Below are 25,526 nucleotides of genomic sequence, written 5' to 3' on the forward strand. Positions count from 1 at the left end.
GCCGCCCTGAGCAGAGGAGGGGGTCGGGGAGAGTGGGAGCGTGGCGGCGAGCAGCGCGCGAGTCTGTCCCGGAGTGGATGTGAGCGGAGCGCCCGCTCCTTACCTGCAGCCCATCGGTCTGCCCAAGGAAGGGCAAGGGGTCCGGTGGAGAGGCCGCAGCGCCCGGACAACGAGCGGGGACAGGTGGCTGAGGGCGAGGGCCGAGGGGTCTGCAGTCGCGGCAGGGAAGAGGTCCCCGCACCGAATTAGGGCGCCGAGAGCCCAGGCCCCCGTGGGCGCTGCCGAAGGCGCGGAACGCGCGGACGGGCGAAGCAGGCGCACTCTCGCCCCGGCGGCGCGGGCTCGGCGGGCGGGTGGGCGGGGGAAGGGGGTGGGAGGCCGGGCGCGCGGGCCCGCACGGGTTGGAGGGTTAACAGGTGTGGAGCGTTTGTCTTCCCGGAGCCGATCTCCCAGGCCCGCCCCAGGGCGTCCTCCCCGCCTCCCCAGCCCGGCGGCTCAGAGCACGTGCGGCCCTGAGCCCAGTTCCCCCTCGTCCCCAATGTCCACCTCGTCCTCCGGCTCCGTCAGCACGAAGGAGCCGGCGGGCAGGCCCAGCCGAGCCTCGGCGGGTGCGGCCTCGGGGCCGCGGGGGCTGCCCTCGGGGCTCTCCGGCCCATCAGTCGCTTTGGGCTCGTCTTGACTTTTCCTCAGCTGCTTTTTATGCTTCATCCTCCGGTTCTGGAACCACGTTTTCACCTGATTCCAGGGGGAAAAGAAAGAAAAGCACGTCATTCTTTCAGACTCAGCGAAGATAAAAGCGATTGCTGGGGTTTAAGAAAATAGACCTCAACCCACTGACGAATTATCCAGAAGCTGTTGACTGTCTCACCCTTGGGTTAGGTCACACCTGAACGGCTCACAAGTTGTCGTCTTAGCTTGAATGGGAACCAGATATCCTAGGGATCTCAGAATTAATTGCCCCAAAATAACAGCGAGGCTCAATACGGTGTGTTTGGTACATACTAATACTGCTATTAATTAGAACCTCTAACAGTAAGTGCTGCCATGGGTGAGCTTCCTTTTCCATTCAACTCCCGTTTCTCTGACTGTGACATCTAAATACCTGGTCCAGCAAGACTCCTGGACAGGAAGAGGAGAGAAGCGGACTTGCTGCTTCTCATCAGAGAGAAAATCACTGGGGCCTGGCAGGCCTGCGCTTTCACAGCAAGTTGGGTTTCAGAGTATAGAAGAGAGGGAGTGGAGCCAGGCGTTTTGAGGTTGCAGGTGAAAAGCATTTGGAAGAAAGTGAAAACAATTCTCCCACTCAGGACACGGAAATAGGAAGAAGGCTCATATTTGTGCGTGTGTGTGAGTGTGTTAGGGAGAGGGTGGGTATGAAGACTTGCGGCTGTGAGAAACATTAAGAGGGGGGAAACCTTATGTGGACTTCTCTCGGGTCAAGAACCCTCTTATTTCTTACTGATTTGCCTCTGACCCGGGCTACTGCAGTGATGGGAAAGGAGTGGGGGAAGGCGCAGAAATGGTAGTTCTCAAACAGGACGTGATCATCAGAATCATTCGAGGGGGTTTTCCTCCGTGTCCGGAACCCGCTCGAGAGATTTTGCTTCAGTGACTCAGACAAGAGATTGGAAGTGTCGGTAGTCTTCCTACGGGTCTTCGAAGAAGTCTAAAGGGGAGCGGGGTCGCTCCGCTCAAGAGCTCTACGGCCCGCCCAGAGGCGTTAGGCGTCGCTGAGAACGGGCCTCCCCCTCCTCAGGCCCACCTGCGTCTCCGACAGGCTGAGGGCCGTGGCCAGCTCCACCCGCTCCGGCGTGGACAGGTAGCGCTGAATCTCGAATCTCTTCTCCAGGCCCGAGAGCTGCGAGTCCGAGAAAACCGTGCGAGCTTTGCGGCGGCGGCAGTGCTTCCCCGGCAGCTCCGGGTGCTGGGGGTGCGGGAACAGCGCGGGGACCGGCACCCCTGGGGAGAGAAGAGTGGTCAAGTGGGCAGAGAGCGCCCCTCGCCCCACTCCCACCCTAGTTCCCCGGCAGCCCTCCGTCTCGCGCGCCCACCGGTCCCGCCCCTCGACCCCAAAGCTTCTCTTAGGAATCGCAGGGCAGGGGGTAACAAATTGCAAGAATAGCGCTTGGAGATCTTTATCAGAAAGGCCATTTGTAAATACAAACAGTAAACAGTAAGTAAAATGGAAAAGAAAATTATCAAATAGATCCGGAGGCCTTTGAAAATGTCCTCTTGGAGAAAAACTTCTGGCTGCGCCTACCGAAATATTCGTGCAAACGTCGAGTGGTTCAGCAGCTAGCTATTCCTCCCCACACGCCCCCACCCGATCCTTGCAGTCTTCTCTGGACACTCAGTGACAGTCAGTGATGTCCTGGGGCTGATAGAAGCAGTGAATGTGATCCTGCCTCACAACCTTACTTAAAAAGCACCTTTCTCTTCACTGAGCCGCCCCGGTTCTCCCACCTGCAACCAAAGGGAATAGACCAACAGTCAGATGCAAGTGAAGCTCCTGAGCGAAAACGGAGGGGTAGTTTCCATCTCGCTCATTTCCTGTCAGTTTCGGGGAAGCGCTGGGGACCCCGCTCTCTGATCTGGTTCTCATTCTTTTTCTCGCTCTTTCCCTCCAGCCCCACGCAGAAGGATTGAAGCGCCTTGCCTCGGGAGACTTCTCGAGTCTTTCCTGACCCTCGCAGGCTTTTCCGTGTCTGAGACGCGCCAAGCGGACCAGCCGCCACAGACATCAATATTGGCTGATTCCGGAGAGAAAAAGCAGAAACAGAAAACAAGTGTTCCTGTATCTCGGGCTTTGTCCGCTATTTGCGGGGAGCATGGGTGCAGCGCTAAAGAGCTGTCTCTGGCCCGTGGTGAAGCCAAAACCAAAAGGCGAATTCAGTCGCAAGTTTTATAATTGCCTCTCCAACCCAGTGCCCCGAAGTCTGGGTTTTACCGCTTCACAAACGCTTTAGCTTTTGTCGTGGATTCCAGCGCCCACATCTCACAGACAGTCTCCTGTCTTTTCCAGACCCCACCCCGACCGGGATTGTTTTTCCCGCTGCGCTCTGCATCTGGACTCAACGAATCACTCTATTCGGGCTGTAATGAAGAGGCCGGAAAAGAAAGTGTGAATGTGGCCTTTCAGAGAGAGGCAGACCCCACATATCCCTGTCCCAGCCAGACTTTGCTGGTCTCTGCTCTTTGCCGTGCCTCGGAAATCAGATTACTTTGGCTGCGGCTCCAAAGACGCCAGCAACTGGGGCAAGGGAGGGCAGCCCAGCCCAAGACTGTGAATTAAATGATGGATGTTGGAAGTGAAGAGGGTTAATGAACAGCCTCCCCTCTCTTTTTTCTTACCTTTTCTCCCTTATTTAGGCCAGTCCAAACCTTCAGTCCTTACAATATCCCAAACCCTCCTTTACTTCTAAACCCCTGAAGTATCTGCGAATGCTCAGCACCTGGAAGGAGAGAGCTGGCCCCACTGGGGCTTTTGAGCTTCTGGGCTGAAAAGTTGAGTTCCTTTCCATCGGGTGGGATGGTCAGGGGTCCCCCTCAGTGTGAAAGAGATCGCGATGGGAACACACAGATGGACCAAAGTGACCAAGACCAAGAAAAAGGAAAGTGAACACTGCGCATCAAGAACATTGCCCAAACCTACAGCCACTTCTTGGCTAGGCATGCTTCCTTCATTATAAAAAGTACAGAGTTACCACCCTGGGTTGGCATGCCTCAAGGGAGCTCCCTGTGTTCTCAGCTATATGCCCAATATTCTTCCCCTGTCACTTAGAGAAGGAGGCCGCCAAGCCAGGCCCAGGCAGCTCTGGCCTTTCCTCCGCTCCATCACAGGCTCAGAGTCTGCTGGAAGACCTGTTCTTGCTCCCCATTCCTTGAGACCCCTGTTACTTACCCGAGGTGGTGAGGAAATAAGGGTGGTGGTGGTCTCCCTTATGTAGTGGGTGATGGGGGTGAGGAGCCAGGAGGGTGGGTGTGGGCATGAGTGGGTAGCCATAGTCTAGCAGAGGCACCCGGGAGGCCAGAGTGCTGGTGAAATGGTCAGGGGCCACCTCCCTCAGCGGCTTGGGCTTGTGTAGCAGGATATCCTCGATGAAGAAGGACGTGGGCCTCTGAGATGACGCCGGGTGTAGAGGGGAGGTGAAGTTGAGATTCATCTTGAACCGAGCGCCTGCCACAGGGCCAGGGCCGGGGACGAAGTGTAGGAAGCAAGCGGCGTCTCACCACGCCTGGTCGAGAGCCAACCACCCTCGAGCTCGGATCCCTGATGCTCTCTTGTCGGCCTTGGGCTACCCCCGGAGCTGGAGAGGCGAGAAGATAAGCTCCTGGGTAGATTGGGTCTTCGTGTAGGAGAATTGGCAGCTTGGAGAGGGGAGCTGGGAGAGCCAATGGCAAGGCTGCCAGAGGCAGAGGGGAGGGTGCGGTGGGCGCGGGGCGGGGCGGTGCGGGGCGGGGAGCTGTCCGCGGTGCTGAATGCGACCGGCCAGGCCCGGGAAGAGTGGAGCGGAGAGAACTGGATTTTTGCTCTTACCAGGTTTCTGGACCTCAATTTCTGCCTGGCCACTGCAGGAGCTGCCTAGCTCCCCGCCGTCTTTTAAAGAAAGCGAAAGAGAAAAGGTCTCTACCGTCGGACAAACTCCTCTTTAGAGAGCAGAGGGCATTTAAGGGGCCCTGAAGCAGCAGGAATAAAGCACGTACTTCAGCATTGGGGTCTGGGCTTTAAAACTTTAGAGCAGTGATAGCAGAAGGAGGAGAGAAGAAGTGAGGAGAGAGCCTGTATCTGCTGACCCAACTTAAGTTGATGGCTAAGGGATGACTGGATTGTGGAGGTAAATAAATGATCATAAATAATGTTTTACATTATTTACCTCAGTTTTAGAGGGTGGTGTGAGGAAAGTTACATCTACACTAGTCAAGTAATCTGATCTGTATAAATATGTCCAGAACTATCTCTCCAATTCCTCCTCCTCCTCTCCAATTTCTCCTCCTCTCCAATTTCCACTACTTTCTCCTCATTCCACTCACATGATCTGCTATTTCTGCTATACCATCACTTGTCAATCAACCCTAGCCTGCAAAATAATTGTACTGTGTTTTTGTCTCCCATTCCCTTTTGCAACCTTTCTTTTCATTTTCCTCCCTCCCAATCTTTTGGGTTTTTTTTTTTTTTTTTCTCCTGTTTGTCTTTTTCTAAACTGTTACATTTATTTCCCTGGAGTCAATTTGCTAAAATTAAGGTGATCATCTACAACACAGCAGGGGTAATTTCAGCTCGCATCTCCGAAAATTGCTCTAATTATTGATGTTAAACTCAGGGAAATTAAAAGAAGCCACTTCTCTTCCATCTCTCCATTTTTAAGCTCTAATTTGTTGAAATCTAGTCATCATCACAATTCCAATCACTACTGCTAATAGTAAAAGTGTTTTAATAGAGACTGAGTCCACACAACCCATGCTATTAGATAATTAGAGGAGGTGTTAGAAAGCCAAGTGCTAATCCTTGGGCGCTCGGGTAGGATTTCCATCTGATCTAGCAGGTAGAACAAATTAATTACCAGAATCAATTAGGCCCCAAACTACAGAGCTCCAAGAAGTGGGAGCGTCGTATTCCATACGGATGAACTGGTAAATGGTAAATAGATGAGGAGAGTGAGAGGAAGGAGAAAGAAGGGGAAAATAACTTTAAAATAAGACCTTGGAAAGTAAGCCTCTAAATGAAGTCAGAACTCATGTCCTGAAGCCTGAAATGTGATCTTTTAAAGTTTATAATGGTAAGAACTGAAGACCCCAAAGCAGGTGGTCTCAGAGAGGGAACACAGCAGACTTCTGGGAGTCAATGCTTGGTTTTAGCTCTGGGTCCAGGGGAAGACAAAGAAGACTTTTCGTGAAGAGGTGGTGGGGGTGACAGTCCACACTTGACCCACATCTACCAGCTCCCAGTGAGAGCTGAGGCATCTTGTCTCCTGAGACTCTGGAGGCAGAGTGGCCATTGAGGGAATGGTGCATATACAAACAGCAGAAGCCACTGTAAAGAGCCTTTGGATCAGCACACCTACACTGCATCCCTACACAGAGCAGACTCACATCCACCCTTGAGGGTGGGATTTCAGCTTCACTTGGGGGTGGGGACTAACTTCAGCCTCAAAAAGGACAAGATTTCTGAAAGTCCCTTGGGAGTAGGGGCAGTAAAACACTCTGTTGGATAGCAGTTACCTTGGAGCCAAGGTGCTGCAGACCCTTTCTCAGAATTCAACCTTACACCTCTCCTGGGATGTTCGCAGGATCCAAGGAGGGAAGGGAGAGGGCAAGGTACGAAGCCTGCTTAGTCCTTACTGCCTCCTTACTTCATATACTTTTATTTCATACTCCCTCTTCTCCCTCCAAGCTAAGGCTGTCTCCCCAGGCCCTGCCCACACTCCCCTCTCTCTACTGCTCACACCGGACCTGCCTGCCCAAGAGCCCAGCCCCACCAAGGAGAGCTTGAAGGCCTTTTCCCCAGGAGTCCAGCCCTCCCTCCTCTGCCTCCGCAGAACTTGGGAACCTGGGAAGTGAGAGACGGAGGGAGGAAACTGGACAGCTCTGAGAAGGGGCAGGACCTCCAAGACTGCTAGAGTTTTCCTTGCCTTTCCCCTTTTGATGGTGCTGGGAAGCAAAGCTCCATGACTGAGAGAGTGGCCCCACTGTCCACGCTAACACAGGCCCCTGGAGGCTCAGAGGTGGAAATTGGGGATCGGAAATGGAGGCTGAGAGAGGGACTCCTCCGACGCCACCCCTTTCCATTAAGGATACACCCTTCTTCCATGGGGCTCAGATAATCTCAGCTGGGACCCCACTAGGGGCTTTGGGGCCTGAGTCCAGCACAAGGGCAGGCTGTGCTGGTGGGGCTTGTCCCACGAAAGTTCCTTTTTCCTCTTAGATAGTTACTACAGCCCAGACTCTTGGGAAATCGGGAGGTGAAGAAAGCTGACAAGTTTCTCTGTGATGCTGGGGCTCTGGTCTGGCCCATCCGACTTCCCAGGTGGGGTGAGGGAGGCCCCCGAGGTGCCCAGCCCCTTCTTGAGATTCAGTTTTGGGGTAAGGCTCAGGGTGGGCTTCCCAGATGACTCAATGGTAAAGAATCCGCCTGCCAAAGCAAGAGACACAGATTCAACCCTGGGTGGGGGAGAGCCCCTGGAGAAGGAAATGGCAACCCACTCCAGCATTCTTACCTGGAGAATTCCATAACAGAGGAGCCTGGCAACCATGGGGTCGCAAAAGAATCAGATAGGACTGAGCGACTGAGGCTGCCTGCATGATGAAGGCTCAGGTCGGAAGGAAGAGGCATTCCAGAGTCAACAGGCCTCCCTCCCCCCTCCTCTCCCACCAGTCGTCTACCTAAGGAATAAAGTAGTCACATTGTTATATAGCTTGCAAGTTGGCCCTTATAAGCAGAGATATTTCATTGCCTACATTATCTCCACAGTCCAGACCAGCATCATCTAATTAAAGTATAATGCAAACCACATAAGTAATTTAAATTTTTCTATCAGTCACATTTGAAAAGTAGAGAGAGGTAAAATAGTAATGTATTTCATTTAACCCCAATATATCAAAAATATTATTATTCAACATGTAATCAATATAGGTATCATTGAGTTTTTTTGCATTCCTTTCTTTATACTAAATCTTCAAAATCCAGTGTGTATTTTATACTTAGTGCACACCTCTGTTCAAAGTTCAGACTAGCCACATTTCAAGTGCTCAATAAACACATATGGCTAGTGGTTACCTATTGAACAGTACACACTTAGTTAATTGCCATAATTCCTTTTGCCCTTTTCCAATGTAGGTATTCACAAACAGAAAATGGAAAGCAGTTGTTGAAGCCAGCCTCCAACATTCTCAGTGCTTGCCTTTCATCCATCTATGATATTCTATTATTGTGAGCATTCATTGAGCATCTACTGTCTTAAAGGGTACTCACTACCCATCTTCACAAGCTTTCCCAAAGTCTTAGGAGATTAAAGAAATGCACTCACGTTACATTTTCTTTTTATTCTCGTTTGACCAAAATTGATTTACCCAGAGTCAGCAGGCTGTAATTGTATGCCAGGCTGACACATAAATTCAGATCCTATTTACTACCTGAGCAAAAAAAAATAAAGATCAAATAAATCCCCCCCTCAACCCACAAGACCTGATCAAGCTCCTGTTTATGGTTTCAGCTGAAGAATTATTAATCTAAAGAGAGAAAATGCATGTTTCTCAGGGAGCTAATAATTAAAAAGTCCTTCTCTCTTTCATGTCAGCCTCATCTAAAACTGTCATCTGAACTGAGACTTGGTTTCCCGAAAAGATAACCCTACTGATGATCAAAGGAAGAGACTGGTTCCATTAGTCAAGATGCCTATACCGTGGCCTTCAAAATAGAGAGAAATGTATTTTAGAAGGATCTGAGTAACACACTTTACTCATAACATTTTGTATTACATTGCTTGTTGTCTGTTTCAACTTACCTTCTATCTGAGTACTTTATTTTAAGCACTACCAAAGTGGATGACATGCCGAGAAAAAGAACAAGAGTCACCAAATGCTTCCTGCAAATGTATCTTCAAATAATGCTTTTACACTGAAAATTAGGATGTGAACTCTCATGAGAACACACTCAAGGATAGGGTATTTAAATCATAGTATTCCTAACCTAAGGAGAAATAACTCTATCCAGTTTGCTCATTGAGGATAAGGTCTGAAGAGTTAAAAACTTCCATTTCTCTCTTGAAGTTCTCTGTGCTGACTTTGGCCTCTCAATTCAAAACATGCTTCACAAAGTGACAGGAAAAAAAAAGACCTGACGTTAAAGGTTTGAAATGTGAGAGAGTACATATCATTTCTTAATCCTCTAAGAAGTATATAGTAGAATAAGAATGAGGTTTGAATAAGTTTCTCATTCATATTCCACCATTTCCTCATCAAAACCCCAAAAGACATCAAGACCCCAAAACTAAGTACCAGAGGGGAAAATACCTAATAAGCTTACAAAATGCCTTTTAAGTATTCTTTTCTTCAGTTCTAAACCATTTAAATTCTATGTCAGATTTAAAACTTAGCACCTACTAGCACAATGTACTTTAAACAACAATACAAAATTAGTATGCATAGTTTCAAAAATAATGAGCTGCTACCATAATACTTACTATGTGATTTTCTAATATCAGAGATTATAATATCCTTTCAAACTCTATCATTGGGTACAGAAATTTATGAACATTTTCCAAAAGGACTATGTTCATAGAACTAAATATTGGGTGTGTTTTGTTTAAATGCTGGATTGTTTATATTCTGTTTGAGAATATTGTTCATGAAGAAAACTGATTTTTATTCTTTAAACTCTCATTAACAATGCAATCAAGTTAGGTGGATCAAAAACATGGGAGACATTTCTCCAAAGAAGACATACAGATGGCTAACAAACACATGAAAAGATGCTCCACATCACTCATTATCAGAGAAATGCAAATCAAAACCTCAATGAGGTACCATTACATGCCAGTCAGAATGGCTGCTATCCAAAAGTCTACAAGCAATAAATGCTGGAGAGGGTGTGGAGAAAAGGGAACCCTCTTACACTGTTGGTGGGAATGCAAACTAGTACAGCCGCTGTGGAGAACAGTGTGGAGATTCCTTAAAAAACTGGAAATAGAACTGCCATATGACCCAGCAATCCCACTCCTGGGCATACACACCGAGGAAACCAGATCTGAAAGAGACATGTGCACCCCAATGTTCATTGGAGCACTGTTTATAATAGCCAGGACATGGAAGCAACCTAGATGCCCATCAGCAGACGAATGGATAAGGAAGCTGTGGTACATATACACCATGGAATATTACTCAGCCATTAAAAAGAATTCATTTGAATCAGTTCTAATGAGGTGGATGAAACTGGAGCCCATTATACAGAGTGAAGTAAGCCAGAAAGATAAAGACCAATACAGTATACTAACACATATATATGGAATTTAAAAAGATGGTAGGGATAACCCTATATGCAAAACAGAAAAAGAGACACAGATGTACAGAACAGACTTTTAGACTCTGTGGGAGAAGGTGAGGGTGGGAGGTTCTGAGAGAACAGCATTGAGTCAAGTATACTATAAGGGTGAAACAGATCACCAGCTCAGGTTGGATGTATGAGACAAGTGCTCGGGCCTAGTGCACTGGGAAGACCCAGAGGGATGGGATGGAAAGGGAGGCGGGAGGGGGGATCGGGATGGGGAGCACATGTAAATCCATGGCTGATTCTTGTCAATGTATGGCAAAAACCACTACAATATTGTAAAGTAATTAGCCTCCAACTAATAAATGGGAAAAAAAAAACAAAAAACAAAAACATGGGAGGTACAAATGTTGTCACTGTAAGAGAATAATATTGGGTTTATCTTCCAATAACCAACATAGTACATAATCTTAAAAGAAAACAGAAGGAAAAGTATTGGGGAAGTTTTTTAAAACTTAAAATAGGAAAAATCATTCTGTGTATAACATAAAAACTTGGAAGTCATAGAATAAAACATTGATAAAAAGTGATTTTTAAAAATTCTGCATGACAAAAATTATCATAAGCAAAGGAAAAAGACAAGAAACTGGGAGAAAGTATCTGCAATTTGTATCCCAGACACAAGGATAATTTCTTATATATAAAAAGCTCCTACAAATCAATTTTAAAAAATCAACAGTACAATTTAAGGGCTTTCCCTGGTGGCACAGTGGTAAGAACTCCACCTTCCCAATGCTGGATGCCCGGGTTTTGATCCCTGGTCAGGGAACTGGATCCTCCATGCTAGGATTAGGAGTTCACATACTGCAACCAAAGATCAGGTGTGCTACAACTAAGACCCAGTGCAACCAATTTATTTATTTATAAGTAAATAAATAAAAATAAATATTGTTTTTTAAAAAGAGTACAATTTAAAAATGGGCATAGGATAGAAAGAGTTCACCTAAAAGAAAATATAAATAAATGGCTCTCAAGCATTTTAAAAGCATGATAATAATGATAACTACTAAAAATAAGACTAATGAAAGATAACAGTGAGACATTAACCTGTTGAATAAAAAAATTAAAAAATCTAATTACTCATTCTGTTAGCAAAGCTGTGCAGGAAAGAATCACTCTCATATATTGATGCAAAGAATGCAAATTTGTACAATCTCTATGGAGAACAACTTGGTAATATATGTCAAAATTACAAATGCACATTGAAATTTATCCAACAGATATGATTTGCACAGCATGGCTAAATTATACAAACCCAGAACAAAAGGAACTCCAGGAAGTATTAGCATTAGTTGCCTTTAGGGACTGCGATGCCAGGGACTTGATGGGAAGTAGGTTTCTCCCTAAATGCCCTTTTGTATTTTTTCTGTAAGAATCATATGAATGTAACATTTATTCAATAATAATTTTAAGATTAAAATATAAAATAAAAAAGTTATTATACTTCAACCCCAAAATGTTCCAATCAAAATTCACTCTATTATTTTTATTATGATTTTAGCTTTTCTCTGTAAGTTACTAGACCCAAATTAGTACACTGTTGTGTTTAATTGATGTTTGCCTATAAGGGACATTAAATTTTAATTCCTTAGTAAAAGTTCTTCAAGTCTTTATTTTCATATAAAATATGTGATTTCAAAAAGTTGATCACACACTTCACTTTCATCCAGAAATTAAGAATAATGTGGATTTAGTCACTTCAAGTCTTTGAAGAATGCTTTTTAACTATTTCAGTGATAACATTATGGATAATGAGGTGAATTTCTTGCATTTATATTTATCATACATTTTGCTCTATCTTCTCATTTGAGTATCACAGCTATTCCTTTTTACATACTAAAAAGTGGAAGATCACTTAGGTAGAGTCACTCAGCTTTGTACACCAGGATATGAACTCAGGTTTATCTGATCCCAGTGTCCACACTCTGTTCATTCCAACGACATTACTATAGAAAAGCAAAACAATAATAGATGCTGCCTGTTTCTCATCTGGAATGGAACTTGAAACTACTGCCCTTGATTTAAGAGGACAATCTCCCCAATTCTTCTCATTGGAGGATTATAAATCCTCCAATTTATAACTTTATAAAATTTATAAAATTCATATCATGACCTGTAATAACCAGAACTTAAAATAACAGAAAAGTTGTTTTAAAGTTGCAATATGAATGCACACACACACATGCTTCAAGATGATGAGAGCAGTATACACTGCCAGTTGAAAATAGAACAGGGTTAGAGTCAGGCAGACTAAGATTAGAGATCTGGCTCCATCACGTTTACATACTCAGTTCAGTTCAGTTCAGTCGCTCAGTCGTGTCCAACTCTTTGAAACCCCATGAATCACAGCATGCAAGGCCTCCCTGCCCATCACCAACTCCCAGAGTTTACCCAACTCACGTCCATTGAGTCGGGGATGCCATCCAACCATCTCATCTTCTGTCGTCCCCTTCTCCTCCTGCCCTCAATATTTCCCAGCATCAGGGTCTTTTCCAATGAGTCAACTCTTCACATGAGGTGGCCAAAGTAGTGGAGTTTCAGCTTCAGCATCAGTCCTTCCAATGAACATCCGGGACTGATCTCCTTGCAGTCTAAGGGACTCTGAAGAGTCTTCTCCAACACCACAGTTCAAAAGCATCAATTCTTCGGCACTCAGCTTTCTTCACAGTCCAACTCTCACATCCATACATGACTACTGGAAAAACCATAGCCTTGACTAGATGCACCTTTGTTGGCAAAGTAATGTCTCTGCTTTTTAATATGCTATCTAGGTTGGTCATAACTTTCCTTCCAAAGACTAAGCGTCTTTTAATTTCATGGCTGCAATCACCATCTGCAGTGATTTTGGAGCCCAGAAAAATAAAGTCTGACACTGTTTTCACTGTTTCCCCATCTATTTGCCATGAAGTGATGGGACCAGATGCCATGACCTTAGTTTTCTGAATGTTGAGCTTTAAGCCAACTTTTTTACTCTCCTCTTTCACTTTCATCAAGAGTCTCTTTCCTTCTTCACTTTTTGCCATAAGGGTGGTGTCATCTGCATATCTGAGGTTATTGATATTTCTCCTGGCAATCTTGATTCCAGCTTGTGCTTCTTCCAGCCCATTCAGGTATGACCTAAATCAAATCCCAATGATTATACAGTGGAACTGAGAAATAGATTTAAGGGACTAGATCTGACAGACAGAGTGCCTGATGAACTATGGATGGAGGTTCGTGACATTGTACAGGAGACAGGGATCAAGACCATCCCCATGGAAAAGAAATGCAAAAAAGCAAAATGGCTGTCTGAGGAGGCCTTACAAAAAGCTGAGAAAAGAAGAGAAGTGAAAAGCAAAGTAGAAAAGGAAAGATATTCCCATCTGAATGCAGAGTTCCAAAGAATAGCAAGGAGAGATAAGAAAGCCTTCCTCAGTGATCAGTGCAAAGAAATAGAGGAAAACAACAGAATGGGAAAGACTAGAGATCTCTTCAAGAAAATTAGAGATACCAAGGGAATATTTCATGCAAAGATGGGCTCGATAAAGGACAGAAATGGTATGGACCTAACAGGAGCAGAAGATATTAAGAAGAGGTGGCAAGAATACACAGAAGAACTATACAAAAGAGATCTTCACCACCCAGATAATCACGATGGTGTGATCACTCACCTAGAGCCAGACATCCTGGAATGTGAAGTCAAGTGGACCTTAGAAAGCATCACTACAAACAAAGCTAGTGGAGGTGATGGAATTCCAGTTGAGCTATTTCAAATCCTGAAAGATGATGCTGTTAAAGTGCTGCACTCAATATGCCAGCAAATTTGGAAAACTCAGCCATGGTCACAGGACTGGAAAAGGTCAGTTTTCATTCCAATCCCAAAGAAAGGCAATGCCAAAGAATGCTCAGACTACTGCACAGTTGCACTCATCTCACACGCTAGTAAAGTAATGCTGAAAATTCTCCAAGCCAGGCTTCAGCAATTCGTGAACCGTGTGAACTTCCAGATGTTCAAGCTGGTTTTAGAAAAGGCAGAGGAACCAGAGATCAAATTGCCAACATCCGCTGGATCATCGAAAAAACAAGAGAGTTCCAGAAAAACATTTATTTCTGCCTTATTGACTATGCCAAAGTCTTTGACTGTGTGGATCACAATGAAACTGTGGAAAATTCTGAGACATGGGAATACCAGACCACCTGACCTGCCTCTTGAGAAACCTATATGCAGGTCAGGAAGCAATAGTTAGAACTGGACATGGAACAACAGACTGTTTCCAAACAGAAAAAGGAGTAGGTCAAGGCTGTATATTGTCACCCTTTACATACTAGCTGTTTGATAATGGAAATTTTGTTTAATTCCTCTAAACCCTATTGTTCTCAGTTATAAAATGGAGACTATTTAAGGTAATACATATATGTCAATTATATCTCAATTTTTTGGGGGGTTGGGGGTATACCACTCAGCTTGTAGGATCTTAGTTCCCTGACCAGGGATCCAACCAGGGCCCTGGCAGTAAAAGCACCAAGTCCTAACCACTGGACTGCCAGGGAATTTCTTATATCTAAATTTTTAAAAGATACTATATGTAATGCATTTTGCTCAGTGCTTGGTAAGCATTAACTGTGTTAATGTAAGTGGCCCTGCTACTGGTGCTACTGCTGGTGATAGACATGGAGGTGACGGTGGTGGTAGTGGTGTTGGTGGCCTAACTAACTGATAAAAGCAAGCCCAAATGATCAGCATCACAGACATGAGTGATTAATGAATCTGACACCATGTTGCTACACAAAAGCAGGCTTATATAATTGCAGAAAGAGTTTTTTGTCAAGAAAAAAAAAAAAAAGACTGTTTTGAGAAGGTGGAGTCATCTCTTGGATCCAAGTAGGGAATAGCTATTTAGCTCTAGAAGATACTTTGAAGATGATTTTTAGAAAGATGACAACTTCTTATTGGATGGCTGCATTATTCATGTTCCTACTTTCCCCCAGACAGAGTTCAAAAACATTAATTTAGAAAATAATATCAAGGACTTCCCTGAAGGTCCAGTGGTTAAGAATCTGCCTTGCAAAGCAGGGGACGTGGGTTTGATCTGCTTCCACTTTTTCCCCATCTGTTTGCCATTAAGTGATGGGACTGGATGCCATGATCTTAGTTTTTTGAATGTTGAGTTTTAAGCCAGCTTTTTCACTCTCCTCTTTTGCACTCTGAGGTCTTAGCCTCACAAAACTTGATTATTAAAACTTGCTTTCATCTGTCTCTTTCAGGAAGTTTCATCCATATCACCTCCCATCTACACAGAAAATTTCCATCCAAATCTAGATCCAGTTCATACCCTTGTCCCTGAGAAAACTACCCCTGTCCATAGCACTTAGTCACCATAGTATTAGCAGATGTTCCACTCACTGGGCTTTTAGAATAGGCTAATTACAACATTGATATGTTTTATCTCTTTTCATGGCCATGTTCTGTTTCTCCAACTAGACTATGTGTTATTTTTTCTATAGGAAAAATATTCAAATCATTCAAGGTGAAAAACCATAAAAGTTATGAAGTGAAAAATCTTCCCATCCCACTCTTCCAACTTTAAGAGGCTTAGTTACTCTATCTGCAAAGTGGGGATAATGTCACTTACCTCAGAGACCCATTGTAGGGCTATTTTATGAGGAAAATATGCAAAAGATCTTGCAAAGCTGTCCAGCAGCATGAAAATGCTAATTATTATTAAGGATAATAGCTTAGAGCACTTACTCTCTGATAGCATTATATTGTAAGTTCCCCCTGGACTGTAGCCCACCAGGCTCCTCTGTCCATGGGATTTCTCAGGCAAGAATACTGGAGTGGGTTGCCATTTCCTTCTCCAGGGGATCTTCCCCACCCAGGGATAGAACCCCAGTCGCCTGCATTGCAGACAATCTCCTGCATCACAGGCAGGTTCTTTACTACTGAGCCACAACAGAAGCCCAACAAATGTTTACTAGTCACTTTCTGTGGATGTCAGCCATGTTAGTAGTAGCTTGTGAAGTGAAAGTTGCTCAGTCGTGTCTGACTCTTTGCAGCCCCATGGACTATACAGTCCATGAAATTCGCCAGGCAAGAATACGGGAGTGGGTAGACTATCCCTTCTCCAGAGGATCTTCCCGACCCAGGGATAGAACTGGAGTCTCCTGCATAGCAGGCGTATTCTTTACCAACTGAGCTATCAGGGAAGCCCAGCAGTAGCTTTGAAGATGTAAATACAGGAAGCAACCTAGATGCCCATCAGCAGACGAATGGATAAGGAAGCTGTGGTACATATACACCATGGAATATTATTCAGCCATTAAAAAGAATTCATTTGAATCAGTTCTAATGAGATGGATGAAACTGGAGCCCATTATACAGAGTGAAGTAAGCCAGAAAGATAAAGACCAATACAGTATACTAATGCATATATATGGAATTTAAAAAAGATGGTAACGATAACCCTATATGCAAAACAGAAAAAGAGACACAGATGTACAGAACAGACTTTTGGACTCTGTGGGAGAAGGCGAGGGTGGGATGTTTTGAGAGAATAGCATCGAAACATGTATATTATCAAGGGTGAAAGAGATCACCAGCCCAGGTTGGATGCATGAGTCAAGTGCTTGGGGCTGGTCCACTGGGAAGACCCAGAGGGATCGGGTGGGGAGGGAGGCGGGAGGGGGGATCGGGATGGGGAACACATGTAAATCCATGGTTGATTCATGTCAATGTATGGCAAAAACCACTACAATATTGTAAAGTAATTAGCCTCCTACTAATAAAAATAAATGGAAGAAAAAAAAAGAAGATGTAAATACAACATCATCTGCTTTTAAGACTTTCAAACCTCATGATGTTGGCATGATCTTAAATGCTAATAGTCTCTGTGTCCCTCATCTGTCACTCCCTCCAATCCTTTCTTCACTAGCCAATGTGATGATTCAAAAGTACAAATCTGATTGTTAGTCCATGCTTAAAATCCTTTGGCAGTAGGTTAAGTTACCCTCTCTGCCAGGAACATTTGTTGCTCTTGCCACCTCACAGGCCGGCACTGGCTTCCAGTTTTCAGCTAAAACAAATCACTTCCTCCCGGAAGCCTTTCCCTGATGCCCCCAGGTGGATTAGGTGCCCTGCCCTTGTGCTACCATACTTCTGACATCATCATAGTTTTCTCACTACATTGCAACTGCCTCTTTAATCATTTGTCTAGCCTCTCTAGGGGCTTCCCTTGTGGCTCAGTCAGTAAAGAATCTGCCTGCAATGCAGGAGATCCCGGTTCAATTCCTGGGTCTGGAAGATCCCCTGGAGAAGGAAATGGCAACCTGCTCCAGCACTCTTGCCTGGGAAATCCCATGGACCCCAGGGAAGCCTCGTAGGCTACAGTCCCTGGGGCCGCAAAGAGTCAGACACCACTTAGCAACTAAACCACCATCACTCCCTCTCTAAACTGTAAACTCCACAGTAAGGAGGACCAATGATCTTTCAAACATCAAGTTCAATGTCTGGAACATAGTAAGGTCTCAACTATTAAGAGAATAAATAAGAGCATACGAGAAACAGACATTCAGATGATCAAGCCTGGAAGATTTTTCTTGGCTTGGGAAAGAAGCAAGTGTTTTCCACTGTTTATAAAATGGCATGAAAGCCAATCAATGCCTGGTCACCTTTCCAGTTCACTATCAAATGGGGCAGAGAGCCGACTTGGCAATCAGATAATAAGCTATGGGGAGGGTGGTGGTTGCTATGACAACCTGTAAGCTTATTAAATACTACAAACCTATGGTGCTAGAAGGGGCTGGTGGTTTGCAGATACAAGTAGGTTCAAGATCTGCAGGCTCCAACCCCCTGGTCCAAATAGTTCTTCATATTTTTCAGAATTCTAAGGCTGGTAGAAACTTAGAGATTTCTTTTTATTTCTGGTTATGTCCTGCAACATGTGAGAATCTTAGTTTCCCAACCGGGGATCAAACCAACACCCCCTGCACTGGAAGCATGGAGTCTTAACAACTAGATTGCCAAGAAGTCCCAGATTTCTTCTTTTCATATTCCTTGTTTTACAAATCAGTCCCAGAGAAGGTAAATGATTTGCCCAAAGTCACCCAGCAAATTGTTGGCCGCGCTGAGGCTAGGAAACCTGAGTCTCTCTACATCCAGTGAAGTGTTATGTTTCATGACTCCCAAAGTTGTTGAGCCCTTTAACCACTGTATCAGTCACAGGAGGGTATACAGAATTTCTCATTAAGTTTTTTATTTTATTCTCTCAAAACCAATCACTTTTTGAATTGTTACCATATTGGTTACACAACTAGGTGCTGCAGAAAACAGAAAACTTTCTAATGCAAGGTTCTTGGCCCTCATTTGCTATGAAATGGGGAAACTGATTTTTTTTTTTTTTGATGGCACCAAAGTACCACCCCACAGATTACTTGCTATCTACCGACAAGGAACTATAACTCTATATTGGTGCAATCAGGCGGTCAACTCTCCAACTCAGTGATCAATCTTAATATCCCTAATGGTGGAACAACTAGACATTACCTGTGTCCTTGCTGTGATGTTACGTGAAGCACCTGTCATCACCTATAAAGTATTCCTGCCAAATGCTTAAGCTGAATCCAATCAGGTCTAGATCTGACTTTAAGTTTCAGAAAATACAAAGGACCCAAAGGTAAGCTAAGCCATACTGCATAGAAGTAGTGAGATAAATCCAGGTGATTCAGCATTCCATGGGACAATTCCCCATTTCCTTCAACAAGACAATGCCATGAGGAAAATAAAAGTAAAATGAGGACTGGAAACTTAAGACACAAAATCAAACACGATGTGCGGTCCTTGATTAAATTCTGCTTTGAACATACCAAGCATAAAAAATTCTTTTAGAATAATGGAAAAAGGTAACTAAGTCTTGGAGACCAGGGCAGGGAAGAGGAAAAAATATGACAAAAGGCTAATAACCAGTAAAATTTAGTGAGCAATACATGGAAATTCCTTTTCTTTGTTCTATTTGTTGAAAATTTCCATAATAAAAAGAAAGAAGACCAAAAATACCATTCAACCATAAAAAGAAAGTTAGACAACAGTAAAAGTTGTGTATGTTCAGTATTCAGGGTCCAGAGAGCATCACAGAAATACAGACCAAAAGCTTTCTAGGAGTCCCCTAGACTCCTGGGGTGAGGTGGGGGGAATAAATCTCTCGTCCTGAGGTAGTCAAGGAATACTTCCTGGAGGAGGTGGGACTTTGGATGACTGAAACTGAAACATACAAGAAGGTCAGTAATCCTAGCATAACCAAGACAATGGCGAGTTTAAAGACAATTCACTGCCATTCTCCTCCCACTGTGGGCTACAGGCGGGGTGCTGGGAAGTCTAATCCTCAGAGATGCCAAGCCCTATTGTCTAATTTGATATTAAAAGTCCATACACTGTTGGTCCACAGAGTGAGCCAGAGCCAGACCTCCTGCTGTGCACCACCTTGGGCCCCTAGCCGAATAATCAAAGCTAATTACAAACACAAAGGGATGCTCATTTGCAAAGAAATGACCTCCAGCTACTTGTTGCACCAGCCAGAGGTCAATTCGGCCCAACCCCATTAGTGCTTTCCCGAGAGATTCCCTGGATGTCCTCACCCATCCCACCAGCAGGTTCCCGCAGAAGCCCCAGGGAAACCACCCAGAAGCCTTTGAAAGCCAGAGGGGCATATTTTCTCTGAAGCTCAATGCCAACTGGTTTTACCAACCCTTATCCCTTAAGAACAAACTCAGTGAGGTCGCATCTAACAAAACAACAGGCGACTGGATGATGCTGCCATTTAAATGCTCTGACTAATGCAGTTTCTGATTTCCCTTCCAAATTAAATGCATTTCACTCAGTACATTTTCAACAGACGTTACTCATCTGCCCGATTAATGAGTTGCTGTGAAAGCTACTTCGCGAGCAATTTAAAACAAAACCACCTCAACGTGACTGAGGCTCCGCTTCCCCTTCTCTCTCCATCTTAGCCTCCTTTTCTCCCTCTCCCTCCCCAGGGCAAATGCATCACCGCCTGAAGACGGGGAAGCTGGAGTCGGTGAGGGTTCTCTTCTGTGTCACTACGCTACATTAGGAATAAAACCTTCCACTTAAACACTTAAATGAAAACATCGAGAAACTAATTTACTATTTGCAATCACATGATTTAAGCCAAAGCTGCCTTAATTTCCTTCCCATTTTGCTTCATATTCAATGTGAGCGCACACTAGATTGGTCTATGAAAAGGCTGTCTTCAAATCACAACACTTAAGACCTCTTTCATTTTCTTTTTGATTAAATAATTGAAATTCCTGTCAGGGCCTGCACTTTACCGATGCACAGATTTGGTGTGTGAGGATAAAGACCACTTTTTCTTTGCTGCCTGGCTCTTAAAAGCCAGCGGGCTTTACTTCATTAAGGGGCTGATAAAATGGACCCACGCTATTCACCCATTTCGCAGAAATTTCCTGTGCCCATTATGTGATTGTTTGAGACAAACTGTGAAAAGCATCTCCTCTCATTTAACCATCCTCATTCATCAGGAGGCTTCCCTCTGCTGCAGAAAGCTCAGCTTCTGCCATGCCAACTTCATCCATTAGGAAAATAAAAACAACAGCCCATGTGTATAGGTACATATGGACACAAACACAGAAAAACCAAAGTGAAATAAGGCACAGAAATTTTCATTTGCTGCAACTAAAGAAATACGAGGTTATTTCCATTCTGTGATGGGGCCGTGGCAAGGAAATCCCAGACCAACAGCATGGCCCAGCCTGGCCAGCCTGGCCATGAGCTCCTTGAGGTTGAAGTAAAAGGATCCTGAAGGAGGAAGGGAGCCCGTCACTCAGAAGAGAAGCTACCCCACCGCCTCTGCAGTCCCATCATGCAGTGAGACAGTGACTGACCTGGACAGCAGCAGCTAGTTATGTGGTCTCCATGATAAATGTCCAGTCTTGGAATGTGTGTCTGTCTTTAAACACAAATCACACATCCTCTTTCATGAGGCTGATCATCAGACACACCTGGGTGTTCAGCCCAGCTCACCCTTCCTGTGTGCCCTTGGGTATGTTATCTGGGACCTCTCAGAACCTCTGTCTCATCTGTAAAATGGGGACATAAATAAATGGTCCCATCTCCTCACAGGATGGTTGGGAGATTTAAATGAGACAGTGCATGGAAAGTGGTTGGTAGGTCCAGCACGTGGTAAGTGCCTAATAAAAATTAGACAATACCATTATGTGCTTCTGTATCTTTATGTGCATATCAATGTAAGGTCATGTTCACATTCACTCAAATAATGTACTTTCAGAGGACAGATGATCTTAGTCACATTTACCCATAATAAAAGACAAGCAAAAACCTATGTCTGGGTACAGCAGGAGAACCATATGCCACACACACACACACACACACAAAGTATATATACGTGTGTGTGCCAAGTCGCTTCAGTTGTGTCTAACTCTGTGCGACCCTATGGACTGTAGCCCACCAGACTCCTCTGTCCAAGGGATTCTCCAGGCAAGAACACTGGAGTGAGCTGCCATGCCCTCCTCCAGGAGATCTTCCCGACTCAGGGATCCACCCCAAGTCTCCTGCATCTCCTGCATTAGCAGGCAGGTTCTTTACCACAATGCCACCTGGTAAGCCCATGTATATACACATATGTAGTATAATTTTATAGCAGGAAAGGGCCTCAGCAGACATTTGTCCAAACTCTACTCAGAGTAGGCCTCCCACCTAAAAGATGTGAGACAGTGTAATGACTCCCTCTTATGAAGTCTCAATTTATTTCTGTGTAACCTGTACAACTGATTCCTGTTCTGAGCATAGAATCACATAGAGGAAAACTGCTACAGAAAAGCTTTTCCAATATTAAACAAACAAAAATTAAAAGCTCTACTGTTTTCTCTGAGCATTCTCCTTCCCAGAATAAATATCTCAGAACCAGTGCTGCTCCTTGTAACATCATTTTTTAGCCCTCTCACCGCTGTGGAGCTCTGAACTTTAAAACAGAACCTGCCTTGAATTGAACATAATATTCCAAATGTGGTATGAATAATGCTGCATAGAAATACACATTGTATTCATTTATTGATAAACTAATTAATCCAACACTTATGGACAAAAAGTCAATCCAAATCTTATTGACTAGCAGAAACTAAACTAGTCACACATTTGGACATACTGGGTTGGCCAAAAACTTCATTTGGGTTTTTCCACCTCTTAGAAAACCCCAACAAACTTTTTGGCCAACCCAATAAATATTAAATAGCATAATAAATGCTATATATAAAAGATCACCTCTTAGCATTGTTGTCTATAGTTAATAATGTTGTTTTGTGTATTTGAAAATTGCTAAGAGAGTAGATCTTAAAAGTTCTCATCACAAGAAAAAAACTGTCACCATGTGTGGCAATGGGTCTTAACTGGACCAATTGTGGTGACCACTTTGCAATATATACAAAAATGGAATCATTTCATTGTACACCTGAAGCTAATGTTATATGTCTATTCTATTTCAATGAAAATATAATAAAATAATCTACAAAAAAAAAAAGGTTGCCTCTTGGTCGTGCATGTTGAGATCTTCCATGGCCAAGCACTCGTTGCGAGAATGTTGCTCTCAACCCAACCATGCTTTCTGGGATTCCTCACTTTGTTTGCAGTTGCTCTGGGCTCAGGAACCACAGACTCATTTCCAGTCTCTGCCCAAAGAATAAAGCAAAAAGAGATGCATCTCTCTCAAGAATTTCCTCACACTTCTCAGCGTCATACAGAAAGATCTTGGTACCAGGCACTGTTCTGTACCGTTGCCCAGTCACCCTTCTCCGTGGCAATAGCACCAGCGACTGAGAGGGAATCCCAGAGTTAAAGAAGAGAGTGGAGTGAGCACGAACAAGGTGAGACCTGTGCAGGCCCACACTCTCACCAGCCAAGGAAGCTTCTGTGGAAAGTGAGGGGGAAGGGCAAGCGTTCGAATGTAGGGCAGAGGGCTTGCACAGCCTGGCAGGAGGGAGGGGCATCCAGCCCAGTGGCAGCCACCAGGGGTGGTACCAATGTAGGCCTGCCTGGAGGCCAGAGGAGAGATCAGATGCTACTTAAAGATCCAGCAGGAATTTCCTTTCTCTAAAGCAAAACTAGGGGCTTCCCTGGCAGCTCAGTTGGCAAAGAATCTGCCTGCAGTGTAGGAGATGCAGGTTCAGTCCCGGGGTCAGGGAGATCCCCTGAAGAAGGAAATGGCAACCCACCCCAGTATTCTTGCCTGGAAAATCCTACGGGCAGAGGACCCTGAAGGGTGACAGTCCATGGGGTCTCAAATGAGTCAGACAGGACTTGACTAAACAAGGACAACAAAAGCAAAACTAAACCAAGCTCACGCAGAGTAAGGGAAGCTCACTGTTTATTTTCCAGCCGTCAAGATCGGGCAAGGACCCCGGCCTTCTTACTTCCACCATGAAGTCTGGGAAGCCTGGGGACCACCCTGAACAGCCTTCCAGCCTCAGACTTTCAGGCCTGCTTCTCCCGCTATGCTCTTCCTCTTTACCGTGCCCTCTCTCAAGGACACTTTCTCAGCGTGTGACTCATTTTATTGCCATTTCTGAGCCTGCTGGACAGCTCAGCAAGTAAGAGATAGTAGCCCTGATGACCCTTTGCCCTGAATTCTGAGGTTCCTGATTCAGGCAACAGAGAGGACTCTAGTTTGTCCCATGAATAGATCCGTGGATGAAAAGCAGAAGAGCCAGGATTGGTCCTAAAGACACCTCTGCCTTGCCAGGTGACCTCTTCCTAAGGCTCATTTCCCTGAGGGGGAAATGAACCTAACCTCCCAGGGCTGTAAATGAGCTGCAAAGTACTGGGAGATGGAAAGGTGCTTGGAATGCTTTGAAGGGTCCCCAGGCATACCAGTGAGGGCATAGAAAAAGCAGGCAAAGTAAAGTGACGTGGACTTCACCATTTAACCAGTGGAACCAAAGCACTAGAAGTTGCACTCAGAGTAACCTGGCTCTTGCCACCCCAGTGTACAAGGCCACGCCCCATTTCCCTGTGAGCCCTGTGAGAATCCAGACAGTAACTAAAATTTGATCTGATTTCTTTCCATCTGAGATAACTTCAGGGCTCTGTCCCTGAAAACAGACAAATGCATTAGATACAGAGTTCCCAAATGCTGGTCTGTGGGCTTGCACACAAGGATTTTACTAATTAAGATGAAAAGATAACAATAGGTACCCTGGAATGAATCTTTCATAGAGTTTAATTTCTTTTACTTAAAGAGTTGAGTTATATTATTGGAACATCAGCTCCAAGAGGACAAGGACTTTGATGCTCTCATTTTCTGTTTTTTCACCAACACCTAGAATACAAGTATGAAATGGGCACTTGATAAATACTCACTGAATGAAGGAAGGAAGGAATTATTTCCTTTCTATTCTCCTAGCATTAAAATATCCTTTCTTGGGCTTCCCTGGTGGCTCAGTGGTAAAGAATCCATCTGCCAATGCAAAAGACATGGGTTCAATCCCTGATCTGGGAAGATCCCACATGCCAAGAAGCAACTAAACCCATATGCCACAACTATTGAGCCTATGCTCTAGAGCCCAGGAGCTGCATTTACTGAGCCCACCAGCCAGTATGCATAGAGTCCATGCTCTGGAACAAGAGAAGCCACCACGATGAGAAGCCTGCGCATTGCGATGAAGAGTAGCCCCTACTCGCTGCACCTAGAGAAAAGCTTGCACAGCAACAAAGACCCAGCACAGCCAAAAATAAATAATAAAGATAAATAAATAAAATTATTTTTTAAAATATACTTTCTTCAGTGAAATGGCATGAGTAGTATCAGAGTATTTTTAAAATATTTTTCTTTGGAAAAAAATCACTGTATATAATTATCTTTAAAAGGTTCATGGGACTTCCCTAGTGGTCCAGTGGTTAAGAATCTGCCTGCCAATGCAGAACACATGGGTTCAGTCCCTGGTCCAGGAAGATCCCACATGCCATAGAGCGACTAAGCCTGTGCCATAAGCACTGAGGCCCGAGTGCCCTAGAGCCCAAGAGCCACAAGAGAAGCCACCACAATGAGAGGCCTGGGCACGCAATGAAGAGTAGCCGTCACTTGCTACAACTCAAGAAAGGCCACACACGGCAATGATGACCCAGAGCAGCCAAAAATAAATAAAACTTTAAAAAAAATTTTCTTTAAAGGTTCATGGATCTATAATAAAATTGGGAATCTCTGGACCGGATGATCCACCAAAGAATATTCAATCCTATGCTCCGTCAGATGCTGAGTGGAAACATACCCACCATCCTTAGGTCACGTCCCAGCAGAGATGTTTCCTTTCTGAGATCTTAGAGGTGGGGAGATCTGGGTTCAGATATGGAAAACTCACCCTAGCCTTGTGACAATGGACAAGCTGCTGAAGCCTGTTTTCTCCTCTGCAGAATGGCAGTCATGCTACTTAGCTTTTGTTTCATTGAGACAGTTCGTGGGTT

General features: G+C 44.6%; 1 protein-coding gene across 1 annotated transcript; it reads right to left on the minus strand.

Moving 5' to 3' along the window:
* Positions 1–495: 495 nt before the first annotated feature.
* On the minus strand, positions 496–4,362 carry BSX (brain specific homeobox). The gene is made up of 3 exons (XM_061146300.1): positions 3,902–4,362; positions 1,763–1,959; positions 496–735 (listed from the first exon to the last, which is right to left on the minus strand). The coding sequence occupies exons 1-3, from the start codon at positions 4,161–4,163 to the stop codon at positions 496–498; spliced, it is 699 nt and encodes a 232-aa protein (XP_061002283.1). The 5' UTR covers positions 4,164–4,362.
* Between the last annotated feature and the right edge of the window lie 21,164 nt (positions 4,363–25,526).

Source organism: Dama dama, chromosome 1, assembly GCF_033118175.1.
Source record: "Dama dama isolate Ldn47 chromosome 1, ASM3311817v1, whole genome shotgun sequence".
Taxonomy (NCBI): domain Eukaryota; kingdom Metazoa; phylum Chordata; class Mammalia; order Artiodactyla; family Cervidae; genus Dama; species Dama dama.

Excerpts from the sequence above, each read along its gene's own strand:
- BSX (XM_061146300.1), bottom strand. The coding sequence starts at position 4,163 with ATGAATCTCAACTTCACCTCCCCTCTACACCCGGCGTCATCTCAGAGG. Across the intron at positions 1,960-3,901 it reads TTATTTCCTCACCACCTCGG|GGGTGCCGGTCCCCGCGCTG; the intron begins GTAAGTAACAGG and ends TTCTCTCCCCAG. Across the intron at positions 736-1,762 it reads TCAGCCTGTCGGAGACGCAG|GTGAAAACGTGGTTCCAGAA; the intron begins GTGGGCCTGAGG and ends CCCTGGAATCAG.